General features: G+C 31.6%; 1 protein-coding gene across 1 annotated transcript in view; it reads right to left on the reverse strand.

The window, feature by feature from the left end:
- Window positions 1-4,332: 4,332 nt before the first annotated feature.
- The window catches only part of LOC133180264 (WD repeat-containing protein 44-like), a 28,682-nt gene continuing 18,165 nt past the window's right edge, over window positions 4,333-14,849 (reverse strand). The window contains exons 13-22 of the mRNA XM_061314804.1: window positions 14,662-14,700; window positions 13,890-14,025; window positions 12,913-12,992; window positions 12,561-12,665; window positions 11,049-11,171; window positions 10,431-10,613; window positions 10,030-10,131; window positions 9,764-9,879; window positions 8,074-8,201; window positions 4,333-7,525 (exon numbers count right to left, since the gene is read on the reverse strand). Coding sequence (XP_061170788.1) covers window positions 7,344-7,525; window positions 8,074-8,201; window positions 9,764-9,879; window positions 10,030-10,131; window positions 10,431-10,613; window positions 11,049-11,171; window positions 12,561-12,665; window positions 12,913-12,992; window positions 13,890-14,025; window positions 14,662-14,700 — 1,194 coding nt within the window. The 3' untranslated portion in view covers window positions 4,333-7,343. The remainder of the gene's footprint in view (window positions 7,526-8,073; window positions 8,202-9,763; window positions 9,880-10,029; window positions 10,132-10,430; window positions 10,614-11,048; window positions 11,172-12,560; window positions 12,666-12,912; window positions 12,993-13,889; window positions 14,026-14,661; window positions 14,701-14,849) is intronic.

Genomic DNA, 14,849 nt, shown 5'->3' on the forward strand with positions numbered 1-14,849 from the left:
CTCACATCCTATGACTAACACTGGATTAATGAAAATGTCAGCTATGGTACTTTTCTGTCCAATTATTATACCCCATGCAAAAAGTTACAGGGGTATAATATTTAAATATTTTTGACACATCTGTCATCAAATCTGTATTATTCTTGTTTGCTTAATACATAAGTATCAAACAATTTTCTTACAGTATACACAGAGAAATCAAAATGGTGTGGTATGGCGCTTCTATACATGATGAATATAACAAAAATTGTAACATATAATAAATCCCATATATACGGATATAACGATAGGTCATACGAAGAATGAACCACAACTTTTTTCATTTCTTAACTTAAAAGCTAAATGCAAAAAAATCCGAAATTACAAAGCTCGGAAAAGTTTTGGCCACTCAGTAATTGAAGTAGTTTGAATGCGGATGATTTTTCCAGTAATAACATTTAAGGATATCCGATCCTCAGCCAGGAAGGATAACTCTTAAATTTATTATTTTATTTATAACTCTTAAATTTATTATTTTATTTAAAAGTCTCAAAATGAAGCTTGAAATTGATATTTTTTCGTGCAACAAATTTCATTTTATGCATCTCAATATGATTCAAGGTTCTTTGAAGGCTTAGAAACGGTCTTGTAAAACGTTGACGTTTATACCACATAAAAGAAAAAAATAAACTTATTTTTAGAGAAATCGAATTTCCTTTAATCTAGCATTAGATATCAATGCTTATTAACATGACATGAATTAAACCTGATATGTGATATCTAGCTATATTATATGATTAACTTTAATGATGAACTTTGAAGAAATACCATTCTGATTGGTAAATTCACGTTACCCTGTGAAATCAGGGACATTTTTGTGAGCATTTTCAATTATTTTAAAGCTGATTTTCAGACCCTAAAGATCGGACTACCTTAATATATTTACTTTACAATAATTTGTATAGGGGACAAATCAAAACGAAATGAAATTCATCTTCTATGTTGGTTTTACAAAATTCACAAAATCTTCTTCCTTTACAATATTTCTATGACGCTCAGTTTCCATTACAAGGTTACCATGTATGTGAAGATATTTTTATTCTCCTTTTTTTTATAAAGAGAAAATATTGACTTTCTTAAATAATATTGCAAGGTTAAATAATCTACAATATGCCTGTAAAAAATACATTTTGTTGAACAATTAATTAAAGCCATGAGGTTTTGTATGAAATTATCTGTTATTCTTTGTTTGATACTGTCTAGTAATTAGAAATTGTTTATTAGTCATTTGTTTGTCCTGTTCAAAAAAGATAAGTCTAAGTCCATTTTCAAAAAGTTTTTCTTTGATTTTTACAACACAGTTGTCGGAGTGAGTGCTGGAATATACACATTTTCAGGGTACAATTGTCGGTTTTTGTTTTTGATCTGTTTTTATACACCCGCTGTTTTACCCGCCATATTTAAATAAACACTGTACAACACGACATGTTTTATTTTGATTTCTAGAGTTCCACTAGTAAGTAAGCGCATATTGAACACGGGTTGTCTTAATCGAATGCACTCCTAAACACAGCACATTTTTTTTTTAAAATAAGTATCTGGGATTCAAAATTCTCTCTTTATATGAATACTTTCAGCAATGTTTCTTGTGAATAAATGAAACTTGCACAATAAATCACTTTGATCTACATATCTTATAGAGAATCTTAGCCTAAAATTGACTAGAAATAAATATATCACAATAAGTTCTAATTCAAGTTGAGGTTTTCCCCATATACAAGAATCATTTAATAAATTAATAAATTAATAATAAATCATTAAATGAAATCATTCAGACATTGACTGAATTGATGATTGCTGTGAAAAATCCTATTATCACCGGGAAAAAATTCTACTTCTTAAAATAAATGAGGAAAGAATTGCTCAAGATACTAATAAAATTTCCATAAACTTTGGATAATACAATTGTAATAACTTGAGAATGAAATGAATATTAATTGCATGTTAGAACATAAAAATAATCTCTCCCTATTTTGTGAAGTAGTGTTATCATCTTAAACATGAAGAGGATTCATTGCACAAAAATAAAATCATCTCGTGTGATACAGAGAATTCTTTATCTATTCTACTTTAGTGATAGAAAAATAAAAGAGTTTTTGTCAAAATATCACAAAAATATGGCCAAATGAACATTCACGAAAAAGGCATAAAATTTCATTTAAGCAGTCAGCTGGTTGAAATCTTGAGGTCTCTTTAATTTTGAAAATCATCAACAAAGATTTATTAAATGTGGTTTTCCCAAAAGGATTTCAATTAATTCAATTTTAAAAAAAATGCAATATATAATAAATTAATGTAAAATCATACACAGACTAATAAACTGAATTAGCACGTTAACACAAATTTTAAACATATCAACACAGAATGCATTTAATACAAACCTAAATGTACACGTAGATGTGCAAGCTACGTACGTGGGGCATAACATTAAAATATTTTCATTCTGAGGTAAATGCAACATCTTGCGTCAAAGTAAGTAAAATCGTGAATAACAGTGAATTTCATGTAATCGTTCTGCCCTGTCCGTCCGTCTGTCTGTCTGTTTGTCCGCAAAAACTTTAACATTGCCCATAACTTTTTATTGGTTGTAGCTATGGCTTTCATATTTCACATGTGTACTCCTTGTGACAAGACCTTTCTTTCGGTACCATCATATTTGACCTTTTAATCTTGACCTTGGAGTTTGACCCAGATTTGCAAAATTTTACAGAACTTTAATCTTGGCTTTAACTTTTGAACGGTTGGTGCAAGGGCTTTCATATTTCACATGTGTATTTCTTGTGAGAAGGCCTTTCCTTAGGCACCATTAATTTTGACTATATACTTTCATATTTCACAGGTATATTCCTCGAGACATGACCTTACTTTGGGTATCAACATATTTGATTTGCATTTGAGAAAGTTTAACCTTAAGTTTGATATGAGTTGCCATATGGGGGCATCAGTGTTTCACAAACACATCTTGTTTCTATATATTCCCATATAAATTTTGATCTCCTACTGTGGGGCCACCATACCCCAAGGGGTCATGATGAGAACAAATTTGAATCTATACTACGTGAGTATACTTGCATAATTATCATGACTAATTATCATGGTTTTGCTGCTCTTCTTCAGATTTTTATGTCTCACCATGAATATGGTCAGGGCATAAAGCGTTTATCATGTCCACCTTCTATCCTTTGACCTTGTCCCCACTTTTCTTAAATTTTTGTTAAGCTCAGTTTCAAAGAAATTAATCCAGATATATTTATTAAACTTCATATGCTGATAGATTTTGGTGATTGCTATTGAGCTGCAACAAAATATTTTGATCTTGACCTTCCTTTTGGCCTTGACCTTGCTTTATCTAAATTTGCATTCAGCTCAATTTCAAAGAAACTATTCAAGATCTGTACATGTATATCTACATGTAAACACATATACTGGTACATTTTGGTGAGAACTATCCAACTGTGTCCAAAATGTATGACCTTGACCTTACTTTTCTTAATTTTGCCTTTAGCTCAGTTTCAATTAAACTATTCAAGATATTTTATGTAAGCATATGCACTGATACTATTTGCTGAGAATTTATCAACTGTGTTCATTTTTTTCTTTTTCATCAAACTTCATAAAATAATATCAACTTTCATGTTGCATTACTAATGAACCCTTGGTGGGGCATTCATGTCCTATGGGCATATTTCTAGTTAAAGATGTTTCCTATACATGTATGTGTTACCATGTTAAACTTTGATCCCCCATTGTGCCTCCCAATCTACCTTTACAGGTCATGATTAGAACAAACTTGAATCTACACTTTGTCAGTAAGCTTTCACATAAATTTCATCTTTTCTGGCCCAGTGATTCTTAAGATTTTTGAAAGATGTCACCAAATTTTCACTTATTCTTAATTGTCTCCCCTTGAAAGAAGGTGTGGCTCTTCATTTCAACTAACTTGAATCTCCTTCACCCAAGGATGCTTTGTGGCAAGTTTGGTTGAAAATGGTCTCATGGTTCTGGTGAAGAAGTCAACAATGTTAAAAGTCTACAGATGGATGGGGGAGCTGGATGCCGAACAAAATGTGATCAGAAAAGCTCACTTGAGCTCTCAGCTCAGGTGAGCTAAAAAAGCCATTTTGCTTATTTTCTTTCTATGCACAAAATCTAAATTCTTTATCAAAATTTATGCAATATACAGACCATACCATCAATGTTTTCCTTTGCCTCATATTTTTTTAACAAACCAAAATGTTTTACTGTTGTGGTATTTGTAAAATGATTTCAATCCAAAACAATTCCTTTGTCGAGAGTTATAACAATTTATTATCCTTGTTAATAATTTACATCAATATAAATATATGACTTTACATTATAAAATGGTATAACACTGAACACTCTCTTCTATATCGATCATTCATTCATAAACAGTTATCATACATGTATTAATGGTTAACAATTACACCCCGATATACTATGATAATGATAATAGTAAAAAACTCCATTAAAAACAAAGTAAAGAAATCAAATTTCAAATGATTAGAAGGAAGTACACTACAAATTCAATATAGCATGTACATCTGGCCAAGAATATAGCACCATGCATTTAATTTAAATCAATTCAATTTTTTAATGACATTCAAAAGTGCAGCAATTCACTATTTGTCGATGAATTCTTTGATACCATGATACACAAAATAATATAACTCTTAGAGGAAGATAACTATTAAATCTATACAATAAGGCAACTATCATATAAAATAAAATGCTTTTTGGGATGCAATTCCACACAGTAATTTCATAATCACAGCACAATTTTAATGGTAAGTATCTGGGATTCTAAATACTCTTTAATATGTATACTTTCAGCAATACTTCTTGTGAATAAATGAAACTTGTACAATAAATCACCTTAATCATGTTAATCTGCAAACATAGCCTAAGATTGACTAGAAATAAATATATCACAAAAAGTTCCAATTCAAGTTGAGGGTTTTTTTTTTCATAGACAAGAATTATTAATTAAATGAAATAATTCCTACATTGATTGAACTCATGATTGGTTTGAAATATGCTTTTATCACCAGGAAAAAAATCTACTTTATATAAAATAAATGAGGAAAGAATTGCCTCATTCAAGATACTAATAAAATGTTCATAAACTTTGGACATTAATAACTTAAGAATGAACTGAATATTAATTGCTTGTTAGAACATAAAAATAATCTCTCTCTATTTTGTGAAGTAGTGTTGTCATCCTAACCACAAAGAGGTTTCATTGCACAAAAATAAAATCTTCTCGTTTGATAAAGAGTACACTTTATCTACACTACTTTAGTGATACAAAAATAAAAAAAATGTTTTCAAAATATCACAGAAATATGGCGAAATGAACATCCATGAAAAAGGCATAAAATTTCATTTAAACAGTCAGCTGGTAGAAATCTTGCTCAGGTCTCTTTAATTTTGAAGATCCTCAACAAAGATTTATTAAATGTGGTTTCCCCAAAAGGATTTCAATTAATTCAACTTTGTACAAATTTTTAAAAAATATAATACATAATAAATTAATGTAATATCATACACAGGCTAATCAACTGAATTAGCACACTCAGTTAATACAAATTTTAAACACATCAACACAGAATGCATTTCCTACAAACTATATGTACACGTAGATGTACAAGCTATGTGGGGCATAACATCGAAATGTTTAAATTCTGAGGTAAAAATGGACCGTTTTCAGTCAAAAGTAAGTAAAATCATGAACATGATAGAGGATATCATGAAATTGTTCAAAGAAACAGGTTTGACTTTATCAATGATAGTTTTATACACTGTGAAGACAACATTCTACCTCTATTTTCATCAACTTTGTTCCAATCATTCCATTAAATAATTTTCTGACTTAAACCACCAGCAGTTTTTAATTCACCAAAATCTTGTGTTCAAGAAAATCAGAAAATTAATGGTAGTACATGCATACATAAAATTGTAGGAAAATAAGATTAATACTGTTACACAGAAAAAAATATTGATCTATACTTAACAGATAATTGCTGAAGATGGTCAAAAATCTCTGAATTCTACAATGGATTTCCCCATTGTATGCAATGTATTCATTTAAGAATGAATTAAAACACTTTATATATTAAAAATAATACATATTTTTGTTCCTGGATATACACTATACATGTATCATTCCTTCTGAGTTTTTGTTCATCAAATTTTGTATTGTGATACATACATAATTATACCTTCTAACAATCTATTTGTTAATCATTCTTCCATCCATAAAAATTAGCAAAGTTCTATGACAGTAAAATTTATCTACGACCTCCACTCTTTTGAGCTTAACACAGATCTTACAAAGAACCAAGCTGTCCCACCATTCATGAATATGACATACGAGGGTCATTCAAAATATACAAAGATAATACATGCATTTAACATCTGGCCATAGTGAAACACCAGGAAACAGAGAGACAAACAAATACACTTCCCTAGATCTTGTTTGTATAAAAAGGAGTATCTTATAAATATATTTACATATAGTGATGTATATTAACAAATTTTTAAAAATTCATGATCTTTTGATCTCCTGCTGTAATATTTGATCATCTCTGTTGAAAATATGTTCAGTGGAAGTCTTGAATAAGTAAATTTGCACTTTGTCCAAACTAATACCCATTCAAAGGTGTGTTTGGTGTATAAAAACAAGTTTTACAGCTTTTGGTGAGACCAGTCAATAAAAGAGCATACTGTAGAAATGCTAACACTTTCACCAGTACTGGAAATATATACGTAATGTACTTACATTAATATGATCTAAAACATGTACAATGAATCAAAACTCTTTTATATCTGTAATTTATGTACAGTCAAAGCTTTTATATCTGTAATTTATGTACAGTCAAACCTTGTTATCTCATACTCAATGGAACAAAGAAAAAAAATTCAAAATAGCCAGGTATAGGCCTACTGATGTTAAAATTCATAAAGAAAAAGTACATACAGTTGGGACTTCCAAATGACTGAGATATCCATGGTATTTGAGATACTAGTGTTCGAGATTACAAAGTTCAACTGTGTTATCTTTAGGTTAATGAAAATGTACAGGTCTTTAAATAATGCTGCAGAAAAAGTAATACACATATGTTTACATACATGTACATTTAATTCAAAAGGGCAGCTTAAGCTAAATCTGCAAAATTTTAAAACAATGATATGAAGCAATTTCATAAATCATGTTATTTTTCTGGAATTTGGAAGGTCTTCAAGCATTGAGCAATTACACCAAGCTTTGTAACTTAATTATCAGTCTATGTTGGTTTAGGTCCGAGATTGAGTACAACTTTTATAGCACCTGTGAAGTCCGCAGCGACGATAACCTGTCTCGGGGTCTCTTCTGTCTCTTTGCTGGGGTTGGATTCCAGTTTCTTTGAGCGGATAAACAGGGAGGGATTGGGGGCAAAAACTGCAGCAGTAACTGTAGCATTGTGAACTAAAAAAGAAAGATAGTTTAATTCATTACTCATGTCAATAGAAATGCAGCTGAAAAGCTCCTAAAACCCTTCAATTTGCACATGATTTAATACTGAAAATTAATAAATGTCCTTAAAAAACCATCTCACAACTACAGTCAAACCTTGTTATCTTGAACTTGATTGGACCAATAGATAACCAAGATAAGAGATAACAAGGTTTCAAAACATAAGAAAAAGTGGTTGGGACTACCAAATCACTTCAACATACATGTATACCTGGTATTTGAGATATGGTGTTCAAGATAATGAAGTTCAACTGTATATTAACTACTGCCCCCATGAAAGTCAAGTTTTGAAAATCTCTTGAAATGTGCAATTCAACCACTGGACTTATACAACGGTATGTGCAGTAATTACTGATCATCAATAAAATATAATTTCATATTAGATTTGCAATGCATACTTTATGTATACTTAAGTATGTACTTTTAAATTTACAACGCTCATTATAAATTTATGTGTCTCTGTAGTTGTCTTTTACACTGATGATACAATAGTACAATACCCTTAATGGCCTCCCAATAGTCATTGCGATCCCTCCTGGCCGATGAGAATTTATAGAACTCGTGCTGTGTCTTCCAGATGTACACAAAGTGGTCCTCAGAACCACATATCAGGTATTTAGACTTTGGACTGCATTACAAAATGATAAAAAGCTATTGAAGCTAAATGTTGAAAGATAGATCTAAATTCTTGAATCATGAAATACATGTATGTAATTATTTTATTATTAAACAATATCTTGTTCTCCTTTGACTTTTTTTTCGTTTAACCTTCCTTAAGACACAGATATAATAATGCATTATAATTATCATAATAGAAACTAGACTTTGACCCATGCGTGCACGGGTTGACATTGTTATGAATGCATCCATGTGCATATCGGACATTTACAAAATAGATAGATCGGCACATTCATATTGTTAGGTACTTTTGAAATAAACAATGAATGTGAATATAATTCTGTTTTGTTTGTTTGTTTGTTTTTGTTTTTTGCAAAATTGTTGCGTAACGGCGTAGCGCAGAATGGGTTTGACCCCCAGTTAGCTATAAATCAAGTCCTGAGTTCGAATCACGCCGGAGCTTACATAAATTTCACCTTTGCAAACAAATTTAATAAAAGAAATTGTGGATATTTATTGAAAATATGACAGCAACAAAGAGTTGAGCACTGCTGGTACATATCAAGCAAAGTAATGAAAATGAAGAAATGTGCTACGCTGGTATTTTTACACAATCAGTTATTAAACTAAAGCTGTAACAATTTTTGTAACAATTTTAACACTGCAGGTCTCAACTTGTTCAAAATAGGCCCTCGACAATAAAAGAGTTAAGCACTGCTAATACATATAGTTTATATATACACAGGTAATAGACATGTATATAATCTGTAAAAGCAGAAATGAAAATGGACAAATGTGCTATACTGGTATTTCTACACAATTTAGCAGATGTGAAGCAAAACAGATTATCTTGCAAATCCCCCCTCCCAAAAAACGTACTGTTTGTTCAAGAGATCGTAATAAAAATTAAGAATATCAAATGTACTTTATATATGATATAAGAAAATGCTCATATGACTGTCTGTTTTGATAAAAATTAATGTAATATCCTTGGATTAGTACATAGAAAAAGTAATAAAAATAAAAATAGTAACATATTTTCAGTTCAAAACTTCTTTGTAATCAATGTTTTCAGTTGTGTATTGTCCATTGGAAGATGATCTCTATGTTAAAAGAATTGTGACTGCCTGAAAGGAATGAACCTTTGACAAAGCTACATACAACTGACCATGAGAAAAAACCGGGTCTGAAAGATTTAGTCCTATATTCCCGGCCCGACCCGGGTTTTACTAACCATTTTAGTGACACTCTGAATGTAATGCGCACGCGCAAGATTGTAAAATCCAAAAAATCCAGATGATTTCCGGAATTTTTTAAGGAATTTTCGTTGATTATTAATTAGCGAAGCTTAATTGAGAAAAAATAAAAACAAATTGGTAATCTTCAAGTACCAATGATGTTTAAAATATATAAAACAAACGCCAGTACTCTTCCGATTTATCGGTATTAAAGGCCAAAAATTCGAGTCTATTATTTTAATATAGTAGTATAGATTGAAATATTTGCATTATTTTCTTTATTCGGTTGCCTTTTTTTTAACTTTTGAGAGATATTACCATTTTGCCAACATACCTAAAGCTGGCCTTGATCTGACTACTGTTATTAGTGCAACCCTTGTATTTACAGGTCAAGGTCAAATCTCTAAGGTCATATAATCTTATTCTGGAGTCATTAGAGGTCACCAATATCTGAAATAAATGAATAAATTCTAGGAATATTTGTAAATATAAACTTTTCTTCTAATTTTGATGAGTGCAAGAACTCTTAGCTAGTACTTCACAAGAGAACATGAAATCAGAGAAATTAACTCTCTCTCTCATTCTCTCTCTCTTTCTTACCTTATCTTCACCAGGTAATGGCTCCACACCTGTGATTTTGCTTCCTTTGGCATTTTTACCTCTAGTTGACCTTACATGAATCTGAGTGTAGTATTTTAATTGCTGGAAAGTAATTCGTAAATTGACTTTAATTAACAAAGCTGTGTAACAAACAGGGGATATTTACATGTATATTGAGAGATTATATATCTGCAGAAGTTTTTGAATTCTGGGTCAATACAGGGAAAAACTATATCTCTGACCAGAAGCAATGAATAAAGCATGACCAAATGCTTCATTTCATAAGATAACACAGTATGGAGTGTGTTTGTAATATAAATATAGACAAATATATCAGATTTTTGCCTATTCATTTATAAGACGTTCATTTACAATTCATTCATTTCAGCTTAACAGTTTACCTCTGTAGTGTAGAATATACATTTTCCATCATAAGTTCCGGCGACTGCAAACTTGCCGTTGTGACAGAAATTGGCTGTCGTGATGAGACTGGACACTTCGTTCCACATCGTAACTTTCTTCTCAGGGATATTCCAGAGTCGTAACTTACCATCTAATGAACCACTTAAAAAGTACCTATCGTCCTAAAAGAAGTAATGGAGGAACGGTAACATACATGTACAGGAATAATAAACATACATTACAAAATTAGGTGTCAGTTTTTCTTAGCAATACAGAAATAAACAACTGTAGAATTTCCTTTGAATTTCTACATATTTTAGTACGTGTAGAAATTTAAAAAAAAAGTTTCTTATTAGAAGTATCAGATAGTCCTGAGGTGCAATTAGCACAAAGTGAAACTGAACAATATCTAACAGTCATTGTACAATGTACATGTTACCTGTATATATGTATACATGCATAGTGTACAGTATATTTTATTTTTTTACACTTCCTTCAAAGTTGGTTTCTACAAAGTGTTTTATTAATCAATATAAAGAAATAATTTTAAGAAATATCTTTTTTTTTTAATCAATAACAGAGAAATACATGCATTTGACCTAGTTGTAAATGTTTACCTTTGGATGGAACACTATGGCAGTGACAAAGTCTATATGCTGGAATATACAAAGACACTCTCTCCGTGAAATGTGCCACAGTCGCACGGTTTTATCCATTGATGAGGATAAGATGAAGTAATTCTGAAAAGCATAATTAACCTCTGATTTTCAGTTTGTGTGCATTCCATTATTTTCAAATACTACGATGTTATTCTTTTAGCATTTATTTGTGACAAAAATTATTTGAAAATAAATTTTGTTTTCAAGGTTTCGAAACTATTTGTATCAAATGTAGTCTTCTATATAATTCAGTCTTAATATACCATACAAACACCATACACATATAAAATAAGACTTTCATTTTGAAAGGTACATGTACGAGGGTTGTCCAAAAAGTTCGTGGATAATGGCGTTTTTGTCAAAATGAATGGTTCAAGATATGCTTATTGTATACCAAAATATTAGTTATGAAAATCCCAGTCGGAATAGTTTGATTTTTATTGTTTGAACTTAATATTTTTGTAAAAATCTCGGTCATTAAAGGTCTCCCATAGTGCGCACGGACCAGGGTTAAAATGCCATGAACTTTTAAATAAAGTGATCTGATTGAAATGACTATTTTCTTTTTAAAACGAGTCAAAGCTGAATAAAAATTTAATATATCACAAATAAAGCGGTTATCGCCATTTTCTGGTACCTTTAGTATCGCTTACTAAATAAACGATGAAAATATTAAGTGAAAACCGCAAGAAGTATGTTTCAAAAATTGAACAGGAAAAGCGACGTCGGCCATCCGAACGGAACAGTGTCCAATCATACAATTATGTTTAATATGGTTGAAACGTCGTCAAAAACAAAATATTTATTCAAACAACTTAAATTTATTGGAAAATATTTAGTCTAGTGATTTGTAATTGGTGTTTACGATTTTTCCAACGGTGTGTAAAATTTCGGAGACACTAAAAGAAGTGAAAAACCACTGTTATTTGATGAAAATAGGATATACTCCTGTTCATGACGTTGTTATAAATATAACGCCGTCGGGCTGGGCATCCTGTGTTTATGAAGTGTTAATATTGATGACGCTCATAAATTATTGTGTATTGTTTTGAATTTTAAAATTTAAATTAATTATAATCTATACATAAATATTATTGCACACATTTGGCAATGTGGTATAATAAAGAAAAAAAGCGTGCGTCTATGAACATGCGATAAAAATTCAAAATTCATATTTCTGACGTTATCATGAAATAAGCATTACGTCAGACTAGCCCGTGCGACTTGCATATACAAAGTATTTACACCTATAATGTTCAGTAAATAGTGTGCATTGTTTTAATTTTTTGTACATTTACTCAACCGTGGTCTATATTAAGATATTATCGTACATGTTTGCCATTGCGGACTTTATAAAGAAAATTAAGCATTTGTCCACGAACTTTTTGGACAACCCTCGTAATATGCTTTTTGAACTGAAAACTACATTCAAAAAAAAATCTGCCATTTGTTTAATATATGTGTACTTACTTTAGACCAGGAGACATCTAACACATCTGATACGTGACCCCGGTAAACACAAAGAGGGCGGGACATAAAGGGGGCGTCCTTATCCTCATCTGATGTCATCTGGGCCTGTCAAAACAAGGCAAAATATTAATTCACAAGTTTATTTGCTATGTAATAAGTTCAATATCTGTTACATAATTACTTTTTAACTGAAAAATGATGGTTGAAAACTCATTCATGTGAGTCTCTCTATAGGTGACTGTATGATAACCAAATGAATAATTCTGAGTAAGTCTTGAGCATCATGAATATTTCCAGCAGGAGAATAAAATGTAAGTCAATAGCAATTGTCTTTTTGTATTTTTCTTCATACCTGTGTAAGAAAATCTCCCACTGAATTTTCTGACACAATAGAGTTGAGGCTTTCATGTGAAGGAGCTGGGGACACGCGAACTGGAAAATAATCATGAATTCATCATAATATGATGAAATAAGATCAGGAATGAAAGGCCAGAACCACTTTATGTTATAAGTGGGAAAGGACAGGGAGTTATTCTTCACTATCCTCCAATCCCCTTTCTCCCTCTACCCCATCTCTCATTTCCTTCCCCCTCTTCTCCCCCTTTCCCTCCTCTCTCCCTCCCCCCTTCCAGACTACCTTCTCCCACATCCACCCCCCCCCCCTCCCCAATATGTACATAAAAATTAGTTTATAAATCTCCAAACCCAGGGAATTACAATTTTTTCCATTGTCTTTAAAAGTTGAAAAGCATACTTTGGAATCACCAGTGCTTCTGGAACCAATGTTTGGGGATTTCATCAATCGTGGGCCACCTTTGCCCACAAATTTACATCTCCAAGAATGATAACTTCAACATATTAGTTCATTGAATGTACTGTATATACAAGTTACCCACAAAATTACATGCCCAGGAACCAGAAAAATTTCAGTTGTCTACAAACATTGTGCCCCCCAACCCCTACCCCCCAGTCTAAAATGATTCCATAATGCACATTATTACATGTACAGTAAAAATTGTCTAATCTGGACACCACTGGTTCCATAAAAAATGGCCAAATTAACCAAAATTCAAGATTAAACAATATTTCAAACACTAGAATTTACTGAAAGGAACTTAAAGTTAACATCATATTAGACAAGATTTTGGAATACACAACATTCAGATTAGATGTTGTGTATTCCAACAGTTTCACTGAATTTGTCTTTCAACCTTTTAATTAAATCACAAACAAAAATTACATGTATGTCTCTTTGTTGGTTCTCAGATCTTTGATCATTCAAAGTAAACCTGTTACTAGTGACTGTAGCTGACTCCTCCTTTTACATACCATCAGCATACTTTGTCCTCATGTCATCAAAGTGAGGATAGGCGGCCTTGAGGACCCAGATCCTCAACATGTTATCTTGTCCTCCAGTCGCTAGGAGTTTCCCACAGGGTGAAAACTTCATGGTCCACACAGCACCCTGTAACAGACAACAAGGGTCAAGGGTCAAAGGTCAAGGCTAAAAAGGTCCTCTACTCAAATGTTACACTTCATCTCATAATGAAAATATTGATAATAAGTACCCTGATCGTGCATAATCGTAAAATCTTTACGGTACATTGCTGGTGTTTCACAAGATGAATAGCAATTTTTGTCCTTCAACATGTTTTGAAGAGTACATACATGCATATCAATCATTACAAATGTCTCCTTTAAAATAAACTTTTAACAAATACATGTATCTATCAGTACTCCAGTATGTAAGTTTTTAATAAAGCATGGGTTTACATGCTTAGTACTGATCAAATATGGGACAAATACAAAAATATGTAGAGTGTTTATCAATAACATGCCATGTAATTACAGATCAGAGCAATGAGGTAATTAATCATGCACTTGATAAGATAGTAATGCAACGGCATGCAAACAAAAAAAACCTGCATGCATTGTGTATATGCGTTGGTAGCATTAATAAGTATGTAAGAGCAGAAAATATGTTTGGGGAATGCTTTGAGAATGTTTAAAGCCATCTCAAAATACAGATTTTGTGTAAAATCAGATGATAGAGACTTTGGCAGAATTTTAAGGCTGTAAGAGTTAATGCTGGAGAACCTACTGCTTCAGTCATTGTACAGTCTAGATCATCGTCCACTTCCTAAAAATAGCATCAACCTCATTATCATTCGGAAGTGTTCGGGTGAAATTCTTTCTTCCTGTGTGCTAGTATTATAGCAATTTTCAAACAATCTATGTGTGATAGCCATTTGATTTTTGTGATTTGTAAAAGTGGTCTGTAAGTGGAAA

This window comes from Saccostrea echinata, unplaced genomic scaffold, assembly GCF_033153115.1.
Source record: "Saccostrea echinata isolate AGI-Se365-2 ecotype Australia unplaced genomic scaffold, CSIRO_AGI_Sech_v1 ptg000006l, whole genome shotgun sequence".
Classification (NCBI taxonomy): Eukaryota; Metazoa; Mollusca; class Bivalvia; order Ostreida; family Ostreidae; genus Saccostrea; species Saccostrea echinata.